The 16,497-nt window shown below is 40.0% G+C and overlaps 1 protein-coding gene across 4 annotated transcripts in view; it reads left to right on the top strand.

Moving 5' to 3' along the window:
* The window catches only part of MTUS1 (microtubule associated scaffold protein 1), a 168,305-nt gene that overhangs the window by 54,315 nt on the left and 97,493 nt on the right, over positions 1-16,497 (top strand). For all 4 annotated transcript variants that reach the window (XM_047716237.1, XM_047716250.1, XM_047716244.1 and 1 more), the window contains exon 3: positions 9,219-9,414. In XM_047716237.1, the coding sequence (XP_047572193.1) occupies positions 9,219-9,414 (196 nt within the window). The remainder of the gene's footprint in view (positions 1-9,218; positions 9,415-16,497) is intronic.

The following is a 16,497-nucleotide window of genomic DNA, read 5'->3' as shown; positions in this document are numbered from 1 at the left end:
CAGAGAGAAAGGAAGGGAAGCAGGCTCCCCGCTGAGCAGAGAGCCCTATGTGGGGCTCGATCCCAGGACCCTGGGATCATGACCTGAGCCGAAGGCAGCGGCTTTAACCCACTGAGCCACCCAGGCGCCCCGAGTTTACTGAATTCTTAAGGTGCCCACCATCTCACCATTTTTTGGTTAAGATTTATCTGAAATTTCAGAAAGGTTCTTACTTGGAGGCAGGAATTTGATTTTAATTTGATACAAGTTGAGTGTAGCTCCCTATTACAGAGGTTCTGTATTGGGGGACCGTGTGTTAGCCAGAGGGGCAGTGGTCACAGGGAAGGAATGGATATTTTCTTGATGTGTGCTCTGACCAATTTGCTCAGGTTTTGTGTATATACATTAGGGTTTTCCCTGTAATATTCCAGTGTATACATTTTCATTCACTCTTTCCAGGAACAATGGGTCAGTTGTTAGCCACACTTAAAGGCTTCAGAGGGGCGACTTAGAACACACAGCTGGTAAGCAGGAAAACAGAGATTCAAACCACGGGCTCCTGACTGGAATCCTGGCCCTTTCCACTTCATACACTACAGGCTTTAAAAGTTTTTGCAGAATGTTGACTTGAAAGGCAGAGAAAATCTGATTTGACCAGCTTACAGAAGTAAATCTTCAACAAAAATGTGTTTTACTTTTTAAAAGGTTTTCTCTGAGGGATTGCCTTAGCCAGCTTTGTGGTAGAGGTAGGAGTTTTTGTAGTTTCTATGTAATCACATGCTTTTTCTGGCCAGTTTGGTGTAGTTCTCTTAGGATATTGCCTTATTTTTTTTTAATGTAACCCTATAAATACTTTGTTTTTTATTTTAATTCCAGTATAGTTAATACATGTTATACTAGTTTCAGTTGTATGGGATAGTGATTGAACAGTTCTGTACATCACTCAATATTAATGATAAGTGCCCTCTTAATCCTCTTTACCTATTTCATCTAGTAACCATTGGTTTGTTCTCTGTATTTAAGAGTCTGTTTTTTGATCTGTCTCTCTCTTTTTTTTCCCTTTGCTTGTTTGTTTTCTTTAACTTCCACATATGAATGAAATCATATGGTATTTGCCTTTCCCTGACTGACTTATTTTCCCTTAGCATTATACCCTCTAGCTCCATTCATGTCATTGCAAATGGCAAGATCTCATTCTTCTTATGGCTGAATAACATTACATGGTATATATATGCCACTTCTTCTTTACCCATTTGTCCGTTGATGGACATTTTGGCTGCTTCCTTAATTTAGCTATTGCAGATAGTGCTGCGGTAAACATAGGGATGCATCTGTCTCTTTAAGTTAGTGTTTTTGTATTTGGGGGTAAATATCCAATAGTATGGTTACTGGATCATAGGATAGTTCCATTTTTAACTTTTTTGAAGAACCTCCATGCTGTTACCAGAGTGGTTATACCAGTTTGCATTCCCAGCAACAGTGCACGACCGTTCCTTTTTCTCCACATCCTGGCCCGCACTTGTTATTTCTTGTGTTTTGATTTTAGCCATTGTGACAGGTGTGAGGTGATAGCTCATTGTGGTTTTGATTTGCATTTCCCTCATGATGAGTGCAATTGAGCATCTTTGCAGGGGTGTGTTGGCTATCTGGATGTTTTTTGGAGAGTGTCTGTTCATGTCTTCAGCCCATTTTTTAGTTGGATTTTTTTTTTTTTTGAGTATTGAGTTGTATCAGTTCTTTATATATTTTGGATTCTAACCCTTTATCAGATATGTCATTTGCACTATCTTATCCCAGTCTGTAAGTTGCCTTTTAGTTGTGTTGATTGTTTCCTTTGCTGTGCAGAAGGTTTGTATTTTGATGTAGACCCAGTGGTTTATTTTTGCTTTTATTTCCCTTGCCTAAGGAGACCTATCTGGAAAAATATTGCTACTGCTTTTGTCAGAGAACTTTCTGCCTATGCCCTCTGCTTGGCTTTTTATGGTTTCATGTCTCACATCTAGGTCTTTAATCCATTTTAAGTTCACTTTGTGTATGGTGAAACAGTCTTTCCTCTTTTGTTAAAGATTAATGACTACATATATGTGGGCTTATTTCTGAGCTCTTTATTTTATTGATCTCCATGTGTATTTTTTGGCCAGTACCATATTGTTTTTATCACTACAACTTCGTAATGTAACTTGAAATCTGGAACTATGATACCTCCAGTTTTGTTTTTGCTTCAAGATTGCTTTGGGTATTCTGTGTTTTTTATGGTTTCACACAAATTTTAAAATTATTTGTTCTAGTTCTGTAAAAAAAAAAAACTTTTTAAGATAAATTTATTTAAGAACGAGAAAAATACGAGCAGGAGGTGGGCAGAGGGAAAGGGGGAGAGAATCTCAAGCAGACTTTGTGCTGAATGAGGAGCCCAATGTGTGCCTTGATCCCTTGACCTTGAGATTATGACCTGAGCCAAAACCAAGAGTCCAACACTTAACTGTGTGCCACCCAGGCACCCTGCTATTGGTATTTTTTCATTGCTTTGGATGGTGTACACATTTTAACAGTATTTGTTCGTCCAATTCATGAGCATGGAATGTCTTTCCCTTTCTTTGTGTCATCTTCAATTCTCTCATCAGTGTTTTATAGTTTCCAGAGTACAGGTCTTTCCCCTTTTTGGTTAAGTTTATTCCTACATATTTTATTATGTTTGGTGCAATTGTAAAGGTGATCTCTTAATTTCTATTTCTGCTACTTCATTATTACTGTATAGAAATGAAACTGATTTCTGTACATTGATTTTTGTATCCTGCAACTTTATTAAATTCATTTATCAGTTCTAGTAGTTTTTTGGTGGAGTCTTTAGAGTTTTCTGTATATAGTATCATGTCATCTGCAAATAATGAAAGTTTTACTTCTTCCTTACAATTTGGATGTCTTTTATTTCTTGTCCAATTGTTGTAGCTAGGATTTCCAGTACTGTGTCAAATAAAAGTGGTGAGAGTGGGCATCCTTGCCTTGTTCCTGACCTTAGGGGGAAAAGCTCTCAGTTTTTTCCCATTGAATATGATGTTTGCTGTGGGTTTTTATATATGGTCTTTATTATGTTGAGGTATATTCCCTCTCTACTTTGTTGAGGGTGTTTTATCATGAATGTTGAACTTTGTCAGAAGCTTTTCCTGCATCTGTAAAAAATAATGATACATTTTTAAATTCTTTCTCTTTTGTTTCCCTTTCTCTTTTTGATATAATGTATCATGTTGATTAATTGGTGAATATTGAACCACCCTTGGATCCTAGCAATATATCCCACTTGATTGTGGTGAATGATTTTTTAATGTATTATTGGATTTGGTTTGCAAGTATTTTATTGAGGATTTTTGCTTCTATATTCATCAGAGTTACTGGTCTGTAGTTCTCTTTTCTTTGTGGTGTCTTTTTCTTTTTGATATCAGGGTAATGTTGGCCTCATAGGATGAATTTTAAAGTTTTCCTTCCTCTTCTATTTTTTGGAATAGTTTGAGAAGAATAGGCATTAACTCTTCTTTAAATATTTGGTAGAGCATTCACTCTGTGAAGGCATTTGGTCCTGGGCTTTGTTGGAAGTTTTTTAATAGTGATTCAATTTTTTTTGCTAGTCATTGGTCTGTTCAAATTTTCTAGTTCTTGCTTCAGTTTTGATAGGTTATATGTTTCTAAAAATGTATCCATTTCTTCTAGGTTGTTCGATTTATTGGCATATAGTTTTTCATAATAGTCTCATACAGTTTGTATTTCTGTGGCGTTGGCTGTTATTTCTCTTCTTTCATTAGTGATTTTGTTTATTTGACTCCACTCTTTTTTGAGGACTCTGTCTAAATATTAATTAATTTGGTTATCTTTTTAAAGGAATAGCTCTTAGTTTCATCTGTTCTGTTGGGCTATTTTAGTTTCCATATCATTTATTTATGCCCCAATCTTTATTTCCTTCCTTCTGCTGGTTTTGGGTTTTGCTTGTTGTTCTTTTTCCAGCTCCTTCAGGTGTAAGGTTAGGTTGTTAGGTTGAGATTTTTCTTGCTTCTTGAGATAGGCCTGTGTTACTGTAAACTTCCCTATGGAACAGTTTTTGCTGCGTCTCAAAGATTGTAGACCATTGTGTTTTCATTTTCACTTGTTTCCATGTAATTTATTTCTTCTTTGATTTCTTGGTTGACCCATTCATTGTTTAGTAGCTCTTTTTCCAGATTTTTTTCTTATGGCTGATTTCTTATTTCACAGTGTTGTGGTCACACAAGATGGATGGTATGACTTTAATCTTTTTGAATTTGTTGAGACTTGTTTTGTGGCCTAATATGTGACCTATTCTGGAGAATGTTCTGTATGCACTTGAAAAGAATGTGTATTCTCCTGTTTTAGGATGGAATGTTCTGAATATATCTGTTTATCCATCTGTTCCATTGTGTCATTCGAAGCCATTGTTTCCTTATGGATTTTATGTTTGGTTGATTTGTCCTTCGATGCAAGTAGGGTGTTAAAGTCTCCTATTATTGTATTGGTATCAGTTAGTTCCTTTGTTTGTTATTTAGTGTTTAATGTATTTTGGTGCTCCTTTGTTGGGTGCATAAATATTTACGATTGTTATTTCTTCTTGTTGGATTGTCCCCTTTATTATTATATGCTGTCCTTCTTTGTCTCTTTTACAGTTTTTGTTTTAAAGTCTATTTTTTTTCCAGTGAAAGGCTTTTCTTTTGACTTCCATTTACATAATATTTCTCCATCCCTTCACTTTCAATCTGCATGTGTCTTTAGGTCTGAAATGAGTCTCTTATAGGTGGCATATACATAGGTCTTGTTTTTTATCCACTCTGTCATTCTACAGCTTTTGACTGGAGAGTTTGGTCCAATTATATTCAAAGTAATTATTGACAGTTATGTATTTATTGCCATTTTGTTACTTGTTTTGTGATTATTCTAGGTTTCTTTCTGATCTTTCGCTCCCTCTCTTTCACGATTTGCTGGTTTTCTTTAGTGATATACTTGGATTCTTTGTATATCTGTTACTGGTTTGTTTTGATTTGTGGTTAACATTAGGTTTGTGTAACGTCTGGATTTTTAACAATCTATATGAAGTTGATGATCACTTAAGTTTGAACCCACTCTTTACTACTCCTACCACGTGTTAGGTATATGATGTCATATTTACTACTCCTACCACGTGTTAGGTATATGATGTCATATTTGTGAATCTCTACTGTTTTTTCAAGAAATACTTATTACCTATTTTATGGTTCCTACTTTTCATACTCTCACTTATTATCTTTCTTTTCCACTCAGAAAGTCTGCTCTAGTAGTTCTTGTAGTATTGGTTTAGTGATCATGAGCTTATTTACCTTTTGTCTAGGAAGCTGTGTCTCTCCTTCTATTCTGAATGATAGCCTTGCTGGATAGAGTATTCTTGGCTACAGATTTTTCCCATTCAGAACTTTGCAGGCCAGAAGGGAGTGGCATGATCTCTTCAAAGTTTTCGCTTAAAAAAATCTGCTGATAACCTTATGGGGTTTCCCTGGTATGTAATTGTCTTTTGCTCTTGTTGCTTTTAACATTCTTTATCACTGGGGTGCCTGGGTAGCTCAGTCGGTTAAGCATCTACCTTTGGTTGGGGTTATGATCTCCAGGTCTGGGGATCGAGCTCCACATTGAGCTCCTTGCTCAGCAGGGAGTCTGTTTCTTCCTCTCTCCTGCTCCCACCCCACCCCGCTTGGTGTTTGATCTCTGTCTCTCTCTTGCTTGCTCTCTCTCAAATAAATAAATAAATCTTTAAAAAAAAAAAAAACTTCTTTATCACTACTTTTTGCCACTTGAATTATTGTGTGTCTTGGTTTGGACCTTTTTGTTAGGATCTCTGTGCCTTCTAGATCTGGATATTTTTTTTCCTCCCCAAGATTAGGGAAGTTTTCACCTATTATTTCTTCAAATTTTCTCCGTTCTTCTTGTTTCTTTCTGGGATCCCTATATTGTGAATGTTATTACAACCCGAGTTTCCTAAGTTTGTTCCACTTTGCATAATTATCTTTTCTCTCACTTGTTCAGCTTGATTACTTTCCGTAACTCTGTCTTCCAGGTAATTAATTTGTTCCTCTGCTTCCTCTAACCTATTTATTCCACAAGTGTTTTTTAATTGCAGTTATTGTATTCTTCATCTCTGATAGGTTCTTTTTTTCTTTGTGTTAAGGGTCTCACTGATGTCCTCCACTCTTATCTCAAGTCCAGTGATTATCTTCATGATCATTACTTTAAATTCTCTATCAGGCTTATTACTTATCTCTGTTTTGTTTAGGTCTCCTGCTATGATTTTGTGCTGTTCTTTCTTTTGGAACATATTTCTCTGTTTCTTCATTTTGCCTAACTCTTTGTGTCTGTTTCTGTGTGTTGGGAAAGTCAGCTCCATCTGTTGTTCTTGAAAGCAGTGGCTAGGGCCCACATTTTAAATAACAAGGTCATGTTGGCCCACTTCACAGGAATCTCTCTGCTGCCTCCAGGACCAGGCCTGTCTGGGTTGCTTCAGTGCATGCAGGTGGGGGCAGGGTGCTGCAAGTTGTTCCTTTGGGTCCTCTTCCACTGGGATTGTATAGCCTCTGTGGAGACTGGAGGCCCAGCAGGGTAGCTCTGTGAAGTATGGAAAGTGAGGTCTTGGTGCCACAAGCCGTAGGTGCCATTCCTTCTCCACGGGGGACACTCGGCCATGGTGGAGAGTGGGGCTGGCCATGGCTGCTCCATGAAGTACATCTGAGTGAGGGTACAGTTTTACAAGGTGCATGGATCTTCTGAGGGAGTTCAGAGATGCAGTCTAACTTTCCCTCTTATATACCCCAGGCATTTTTCAAAATGCTGCTTCTAAGTTGTATCTCCTCAGCCTGTTTGTTCTGCTAACTCTTTTAAGGTTGAGGACACAGCTTCCTAGAGCCCTCCAGTCTCTCCTTGAGCAGCCTGCTGATTTTTAATATTCTAGGCTTTAAGTCCTGCTGGTTGTAAGAACTCACAAAATCAGCCCCTCTGATTTTCAAAGCCAAATGCTGTAGAGATTAGTCTTCCCCATGCAGGCTCCTTGGTTTGATAGTCTGTGTCTTACTGTTCTCCTGTGCTCATAGCTCCTGCCTCCTGTTATCCAGAATCTCTGGGTTTAGCTTTCCACCATGTCTCTGACCTTACCCCCCCATCCCCACCTTTAATGTGACCTCTTACTCACATTTACTTGTGGAGTTTGTTGTGCTATTTTTCTGGTACTTTTCTGGGTTATTTGCACTGATGGGAGGGTTATTTAGTTTATGTGGGATGACATAAGTTTAGGGTCCCCCTCTTCTACCATCTTCCCTGAAAGTCTTGCCCTACTGAATTTTTAATTTCACCTGGTATATGAATGCTCAGTAGCATGGGGCTTTACATATCTGTGTTGGAAATTATCTACTTATGATTTATTAAAGACAGAAGGGTACCCATGGGGAATACACAGCATGGATGTTAGAAGTATGAATTTAGAGTTACATATGCTTTCAGATTAGCTCCATGATTTGTTGGAAGAATGACATTGGGCAAATAACCTAGTCTCTGTGAGACTCAGTTTTTCTTTATGTAAAGGGAGAGTACAAAACTAGCTTACAGTGTTAATTTTTTGTTGAATAAAGCTCGGGGTCTTGTTTTCTGTGTGGAGAATGGGAATATTTATTGGCCACTCACTGTGTACTGTATATTATGATTGTTGGGATACTAGAAAGAAAAGATACCACATCTGGTCAAAACTCATACCTAGTGTGGTGGGTAATTTTAAGAGCTAAAGCAAAAAGGCATGTTAAATTTTAAGTTGGGAGTATGTGTAAGCTACTGTGCTGCAGAAGGTGGGATGGTGTGGTGACAATGGGGAGAGTTGTTGAAGCTTCTAGGGGAACTATCATGTTAGCCACTAGTTGGAACTCCAAGAGCAAGTATGAATGGGAAGGGTATTCTGGGTAGAGGAAATAATCTACATAACGATGAAGAAATGTGAGAATATCTTCTCCTTTAGGGGACTCCAGGGTAGTGAGTATGGTGAGACAGCGGTGTAGAACTACAAACATTAAGGAACAAGCTGAAGGAGATCGCAGGGGTTGCTAGATCCGAAGGGCCTGGGTGTGCCTTGTTAGGAGTTGCCCTTATCTGGAAGACAGAGGGAAGTTTCCTAACCCAGTTTCTCCTTTGAGGAGGTTACATAAACAGTGGAGTAGAACATGAATTGGAGTGGAAGCTGGTGAGCTCAGAAATCCTGAGGATGTGGTTTCAGTAATCCAAGGAAGAAATGAAGCAGGCTTGTGCTAAGGTGGATGCAAAAGGGAAAGAAGACTGTCAGGAGTTTAGGAAGTAAAAAAAGGAAGCACCTAGGAAAGAAATAGCTTTCATTGTTTATGTTGGGTGCCTGGGTATGTTGTGGTAAATATGGGAAGAGATAAGTTTTGAGATGGATGGGTAAAACTAGTTTAAAGTTAGAAACTACTTCATATGCTTCTGTGAAATGGGGTATGCTAAAAGTAACAACTTCTAGTCTATGATGATTAAATCAAATGATGATTAAATTGGAAACATGTATTTTGAACTTTAGGTATTATTCCATAAGGGCTATACATTGATCTGTAAAAACAACAATAATATGATTATTCTTGGCATTGCTAAGTAGAGGTGCCCGAAGAAATGCCAGGTGGACAGGTAAAGAAAGAAGCGAAATACATGGGAAATGCAGGAGAGTGCTGGCTAGGACCCATCGACTGCAGAGAGAACAGGATGTATAGGCGGCGGTTAAAACAGTGGACAAGATCACCTAGGGAGAGCATATCACAAGGAAAGACCAGGGTCAAGTTTAGTACCCTTGGGACAAGTAGCATTGAGGCAGGATCCAGAGGCAGAATAACCAGACAGATAGAAGGAAAACCAGGAGTGTTCTGTGTTGGAGAAATCAAAGAAAGATGGTGTCCTCAGCCTCTGATGCTGTAGGAAGGGGCTGCAGAGAACAGCTTGAAAGCTGTGGCTTGACTTCAGCTTGTGTCGCTGGTCATCTTGGAATAGTTCCACTGATGGCCACTAAAGTCAGATCATGATGGACTGAAGAATGAAATATGAAGAGGTTTAATTCCTTCATATTAAAAGTGAAAATTAAATATCTGCCGTATCTGCTTAGAATTGTTGTAGCACCACAAGGAGAATGGTATGAGAAAGGTATGATCTGGTTTAAAATCTTAACTATTTTTTCACAGGGTTCTCCTTCAAAATCTGCGGCTGCATCAGGTGGGAGTATATCTAAGCCTGACTCCTCCAATCTGAGGAAAACGCCTGGTTCAAAAGCCAAAGTAGGGCCCTCTGTTTCCTGTTTGAGGTGGAATAGTGACAGTAGAAACCTCAATTCTGATCGGGCCTTATCTCCGCAGAGGATCCGGCGCGTGTCCAGTTCTGGTAAGAATGAAAGAAATGAGTTGTGCCTGATAGCATTTTGTGAATTATTTGAATATAAAATAAGCATGTCAGAAAGCAGAAAGACAGGTTTTGGTTATAAAACTAACACATTTTTCACTACAACATTTACGTTTTGTGTATCAGCGTGTTATGTAGGGAAGGTAGAAAAAGAAGTCTTAGACACAGCTCTGATCTTTGAGCAACAGAAAGGCTAGTTAGAGAAAGATACAGGTGTGTAAACCAACTTCTAAGTAATTAAGAAAAATCATAAACAATTGGGTACCTGCTATATACAAATAATTTCACAATTAAAAGTTATTTTTATAAATGTTTAAGTGCTTAATAATACATAAATGTTATATACTAGACTCATTGTGGGCTCTCACTGTGTGAAAAGAGATTAATTTTTCCTTGAGCTTTATTGAAAGATGTATGATAAAATTTCAGGGATATAAGAGTGACTGAGAAGTTTAGCTGTGCCTAGACAAACTTTTATTTACATTGGTTTATATTTTAGAAGTAATAGTTTCAAAGTCCTGTTAGGTTTATGAAATTTGAGTGCTTTAAGAGTAGCTATTAGGTGTCTTACTAAAAATTTGGCAGATAGATGGACTTTTCTGGGTTACAGATCAGAATAGGAAGTGGAAAAGTCAGCGTGTTTTATACAGACTAAGACAAAAACACTGCTACCCATTCCAGTTGACTGAGAACACTGTGCAGGGAACACCCTTTATTTTAACAGGTACAACCTTGTGCAAATTAAAGGCATGCCCAATGGATTTAGAAGTAAGTTCCCTTATAAAAATAGTAACTACTGTTGAATAATTTGGGGGGAAAAAAAGAAAAAAGAAAAAAAGGTACCTCTAGAATGATGTGTCAACACATGTGAGAACATTTAGCAGAAACTAACAAAACCAAGCAGGTCCCAGAGGATGTCATTACCTCTCTACACCTTGATAGTTTCAGATTCTATTTGCTAAATCTGTTTTGAGGCCTGATGTGTGAGAAACCTGTAATGAGTAGAAGTGTTTTGAGGGTGATTTATTTAGATTCAGGGCTGGGAGTAAGATCCTGGGTTGGGAGGAGCAAAGCCAGGACGTGGTATGGGTGGAGGAAGAGGGATCGGCGGTACATTCCATTCCCATCTCTGGAGGAGCTGAGTGGGAAAAAAGAATTCACTTGAAGTTCTCTTCCTTGGGAAGAAAACCAGAAGGGGAACAATGATTCTGATTTTAGATATTGCCACCGTCAGGGGGAGTTGAGGCACAGTGAGATCAAAGCTTTAGTTCTAAGTGTTGATGACAGGATCGGTGTAGTGGTTGATGATGGGAAGGGTGGTAGACAGATGATGGGGAGTCCCTCCCCGTTTGGATAATAGGAGCACCTGTGGCTTGGTGGCGCTAGAGAGCCATGACCAAGGGCACCGTGGCCTTTAGGTTAGGAGCTCTGTGTTCTAGTAATCTTCTGGCACCAGTGAGCTACACAAGCAAGTCGTTTACCCACCCTGGGCTTCAGCCTTGCTTGTGAAGTGGGAGGGTTTGAGAATGTAGGGACCTATCAACGTTTACACTCCTCTTTCTAGGGGCAGTTTGGGTGCTTGCCTAACTTTCTGAGCAGTGGCTACTACTAGTAAGTTTCTCTGGACCACAGGATGCTCAAAACCCAGAAAACCAGAAGTGCTCATCCTCTCAGGAGATGAGGCCGGTGCCCGGGGTATGCAGTAGTCCCGGCTCTCTGGGGTTCTGAGACATCAACGATTTCAGTTAGCCTCAGTCAGTTGTGGTACAGAGGCTGGTGATCCTCCTTCTGATGTTTTGTTACAAAGTCAGTAGTAGCCTAATGCTAAATCCTACCACCTAGGTCATTCACCTCAACCCAGCTCCTGGTGCAGGCACTTGATCCCCTCACACCATCACAGGAGGAAGGGTGAGGATATTTTGAGACAGACCATGTTCATATAACTTTTGTTATAGTATATCGCTATAATTATTTTATTATTAGTTGATCTCTTTCTATAACTCTTCTATAAATTAAACTTGATCATAGGTATGTATGTGTAGGAAAAAGCAGTACACGTTGGGTTTGGTACCATCTGTGGTTTCAGGCATCGACTGGAGGTCTTGAGATGCCCCTATGGCTGGAAGGAAGCGGGGTGGGGGTGCTGAAATGTATTTTCAACAATGGGAATCTTTTATGTAGATGATCAGTTCCACTGAAGAGTTAAGAATTTTAAAGTCCCTTTTCTGTATACTCTATAATATCCTGCCTTAAGAGAAAAGTAGGTCTGTTTACTCTGAATGAAAAGACAAGGACATTTATTGAGCATTTATTAACTTATATAAAGAAACCTGATAACTCAGTTATGTATTTAGACTTTTGAATCTGTTTTACTAAGTTTTCTTTTACTTGGTGGTTTTCTATATAGAAATGGGAAAAAAAATTAATGTAACCAGAAACTTCATGGTTTCACATTTGAGTTTTTATTTGAACTGTTGGAAGACTAACTTGATTGTGCTGTATTAAAAAAAAAAAAAGTAATAACATCAACTAGCTTGTTTGGATGCTCACATTAAATTGAGAGGTGTTTGTTGTAGGGGACAGGAAATTTAATCACCACAGAGTTAAAAGCAGAACAGATCAAGGAGCAAAAACAGTGTGCCTTTAGATCACTGAGAGAGTGTTGCCATTTACCGTACAATGCGGTATTTGTGTATTAGAATATTGAAACCAAATGGACATCCTCTGTACTCTGTATACAAAGTTACACTCCTAAAGGTAAGCGGCAGGAATGTTCTAGCGGGGGTTTTCAATAAATCCTTTCAGAGAACTAAGTTGAAAACCAGATCTGGACTTGAAATAATAGACATTTTCTTGAAGGTTTAACCTGAGTATGAGAGAGAACTGTGATTAAAATCAATGGAGCTCTTGCATTTTCCCTGTCAAAATCTGGAAATGATAATATGCAGCATGATGACCATAGCTAAATTTGTATGAAATCAGATGATGACTGATGACAACAAGCCAGATGCAACGTATCTTTGTTAAGAGTATGTGTGTGTTTTAACCACTCCAATTAAATAAGATGAGATTGTGGGGGAAAATAGGATGATAATAATAATTATAATGCCAGAGATAACAGCGTACACTTACAAAATGCTTACCAAGTTTTAGGCTCTGTCTTAGGATTAAATGTCTTAATTATATCATTGAGTACATTTAACCTTCAGAGTAGTTTTGTGAGGCTTGTCCTCATTTGACAGATTGAGGAAAACACCACACAGAAATTAAATAATTTGTCAGGGTTACACAGCTAGTAAGTGGCAGAGGTAGGAGTCAAACCAGGCGGTAGGGCTCTGGAGCCCATTCTCTTAGTCTTCACATTTTCAGGCTAAAGAACTACTCTTGGGGCACGTGGGTGCCTCAGTCGTTAAGCATCTGCCTTTGGCTCAGGTCATGATCTCAGGGTCCTGGGAATGAGCCCTGTATTGGGCTCCCTGGTCAGCGTGGAGTGCTCCCTGTGCTCGCTCTCGCTCTCTTTCTTTCTCTCTCTCAGATCTTTAAAAAAACTACTCTTAGTACGGCTATAAGTTTTGAAAAATTAAAATTCTCACATTTAACTGAATGGCTTAGAAATTGGCATTTCTCTTCTCAGGCCCTTGGCCCGAGATTCAGAAGATGTTTAAAAGATGTTACACGGTTATTGCAAATTGCTGCTGAGTGAATCACTGCATCGTTAAATCCTTCATGATTCATTCAGGCGTCTCGACCTATCTGCCACCTTCTTCTGAAGGCAATACCAGTTCTTATCAGGCTTTAGATGATAAATGTGTGTTTTCCTTCATATAACACTGTAATTGCCCTTCCAGTGACCAGCCTGAGCAAGGTAGGATTACGGAAGTCGGACAGAACACACTCCTGGCCTGTGGATCGTGTAACCTACCCAGAGAGGGCAAGAGTGTGTTTATGACTCAACCACAGAGCCACACAAAAAGGGTGTATAAAGGGTGTGGAAATGGCCCCTAAGTGCCTTAGGACTCTGGGGAAAAAGAAGAATGTTCCGGGGTTGGTCTGATTATACCAGAGCCTGAAGAAAGGCCTCATGAAAGAAATAGTCTTTAGTTTTTCTTCTGGAGAAAGAAAAGTAACATTTCAAAAGGATAAACCTTTGCTTTAATTCAGTTTATTGTGGGTTAATAAATGCCTCTCAAACCAGGAGGACATCCCATACTTGTAATGACTTGCCTAGCGTTATAGGTTTCTGAGCTTTCTTGCTAAGTTGTTTTTTCCATAGTTGTTTTCTGTAAGCTAATTTTGTCTATTTAATGTTAAAGGGAATTTAAAATCATTTCAATTCACTTTTATATCATTTTAGTCTTTTCTAGGTGAGTTTGAGAGAAATAGCTAGCAAACTTATGAGAAGGATGCTCACTATAAATTCTTTAAAAACAAGAAATTATCCCCTAATAACTTATTCTAAAAGCTAACTTCAGCAGGTTGGTTTTGATGCTTCTATATTTGCATGTAATTAAAATACTTTTTAAAGAATGGATCTCAAGTTTTCTTGGCATAAAAATAATAGTCATAGTGATGTTTTGAGTGCCAGCGACATGCCATGCTCTGTTCTAAGCTTTCTAAATGCCTGATTTCATTTACTCTCACAACTCATGACGTATAGACAGGTACACTCCTCCCACTTCTGCAGATGAGGAGTTGGAAGTTTTGAAACCTTAGGTAACTCGCGCGAAGTGACACGGTTCATCATCGGTGGAGAATGGAAATGGAACAAGCAGTCTCTATGCTCTTAGCCTCTATAAATACACCCAAGGGTCCAACACCCTGACTTCTCATCTAACGAGGGTCTCGTGAGTGCCTGCCTGTGCTAGGAATGGGAGACAGGCACAAAACAGATACATTCTTGCCCTTAAAGAGCTTAAATTCTAGTCAGGTGCATCAGAAAATTAAATTCAAATGTTGAGAATGTAAGATGATAAATGCTGAGAAAGGCGGTGAAGGGAGTTAGATCTTAATATCAGGTGGCTGAGAAAGGCCTTGCTGAGCAGGTGACAAATGAGCCAGTGCCTGAAGGCTCAGAAGGAGGGAGACATTAAGACATCGGATGACAGGCCTTCCTGGACAGAGTGAATGGCAAGTGCAAAGATGGGGGTGAGGCAGCTTGGGGGGTGGGGGGAGGTGCTTGAGGGACCTGGAGCTGCCCAGTGTGCACGGTGCGGGGCCAGGGAGTGCTGATGAAGCCAACCAAGTGGGGTCTTACAGGCATCCGGGGGGCAAGTGTCTTCTCTTTTATTCCTTCCTGACATGATCACTACAGTCTCGATCATTTTACAGGCATTCCACTTCGTTCTTCTCACTTGGCGAGTAATTCTGGAGAAGATTATTTTCTAGAATGACCCATGCATGAGGCATCATAGGTCACTAAGCACTTTTCTCTTACTCTATGAATTCAAGAAAAGTTTTGAGAGCCTGCTGTGTGCCAGGCACTCTACTAGATTTGGAGAATACAAACATGATGAAATAATAGCCCCTTGTCATGATCTCACTCACTGGAGGCTGAGCTGGAAAGGGGAGTTGAAGCACACCATCTGATTGCAGACTTCATTCTTTAAACCATAGCTGATCTGTCCTGGCCCCTGTGATATTTCACATTTATTATGCTGTACTCGGATTATTTTTGTACATGTCTGTCTCCTAAATTGTGAGGTCCACAAGGAGAGTCCAGGTCTTGGTTACTTTTACATGTTTCATTGCTTAGCACAGTGTACCTATTGCACAACAGGTGTTTAAAAATGTTGTCTGGCCTGATTTGAAGGGAAACTTCTGTGAAGGGAACACCCCTGACTGGGCCTGAGGGCAGACCGGAGAACAGCGAGGACATTTGAACTGGCCCTGAACGTGCCTGTAGAAGTTTGCCAGACATGGAAAGTTGCTGGCATTCCCAAGGGTGCAAGTGGACAGTTATGAAAGGGTATGGTGCGTGTGGGAACACCGAGGGCAGGTCCGCATGCCTCGAGCAGACTGAGTGTTGGGGTAAGTGATGGATGAGCCCCAAAGATTTTTCTTTCTTTCTTTTTTTTTTTTTTTTAAAGATTTTATTTATTTGTCAGAGAGAGAGAGGGAGAGAGAGCAAGCACAGGCAGACAGAATGGCAGGCAGAGGCAGAGGGAGAAGCAGGCTCCCTGATGAGCAAGGAGCCCGATGTGGGACTCGATCCCAGGACGCTGGGACCATGACCTGAGCCGAAGGCAGCTGCTTAACCAACTGAGCCACCCAGGCGTCCCAAGATTTTGAGGTTGATCAGTTCTCTAGCAGTCGAGATACAAACTTGTTAAGAGTTACAGCAGTGTATGGGAACAGGAAGCAGAGTGAAAATATTCAAAATGTTTTGGGGGAGGCGGGTCTGGTCAGCTTCTGTTGGTGGCAGATAGTCCGACGTGTCTCCTCAGTTTGCTTCTTGGGCGGCCATGGAGCGAGACAGCAAGACAGAGTGGTAAGAAGAGGCTCTCAGGAGGAGACAGATGGGTGTAGTTGGGGCATGTTGAATTTGAAGAGACCAAGCAACCCCTCAAAGTGTGTGTGTTTGAGGTTTAAGACAGTCAGAATGTATAGAGGGCAAGGAAAAGGGCTGATAAAGATCAAAGCAGCAGGGACGGCTGGCGATCACCTCAGGGACGCATCCGAAAGCATCCAGGGCACAGGCAAGGAAGTCTGAGAAATAAAAGGGATACTGCAGTGTGTCTGTGTGGACTCACTTGGAGAAGAAATAGGGAACTTTGAGAGTCGAGTGTTAGAGTAGCGGCTGTGGATAACGGGCTGGGCGGTTTCTTCCTTTCTATTTGACAGCTCGCTTTGTTGAGGTTAGGTAGGTGATGTCTCTGAAGGGAGTTTACATAAAATGTGTTCATTTGCATATTTTTATAGCCTTAGAGAAGTTTTGAGTCTCAGTGACCTCACTGTTCAAAGTAGCTCTGCTGAAGAACCTTGGCTTCTATGGAGCCAGGAAGGTCACGGTGTGCCTTTTCCCACTGTGGTGAGGAGCCCCGTGACTGCGAGGTGAGCTCCTTCACC

This window comes from Lutra lutra, chromosome 2 (genome assembly GCF_902655055.1).
Source record: "Lutra lutra chromosome 2, mLutLut1.2, whole genome shotgun sequence".
Taxonomy (NCBI): Eukaryota; Metazoa; Chordata; class Mammalia; order Carnivora; family Mustelidae; genus Lutra; species Lutra lutra.
This window is presented reverse-complemented; position numbering and strand designations above follow the sequence as displayed.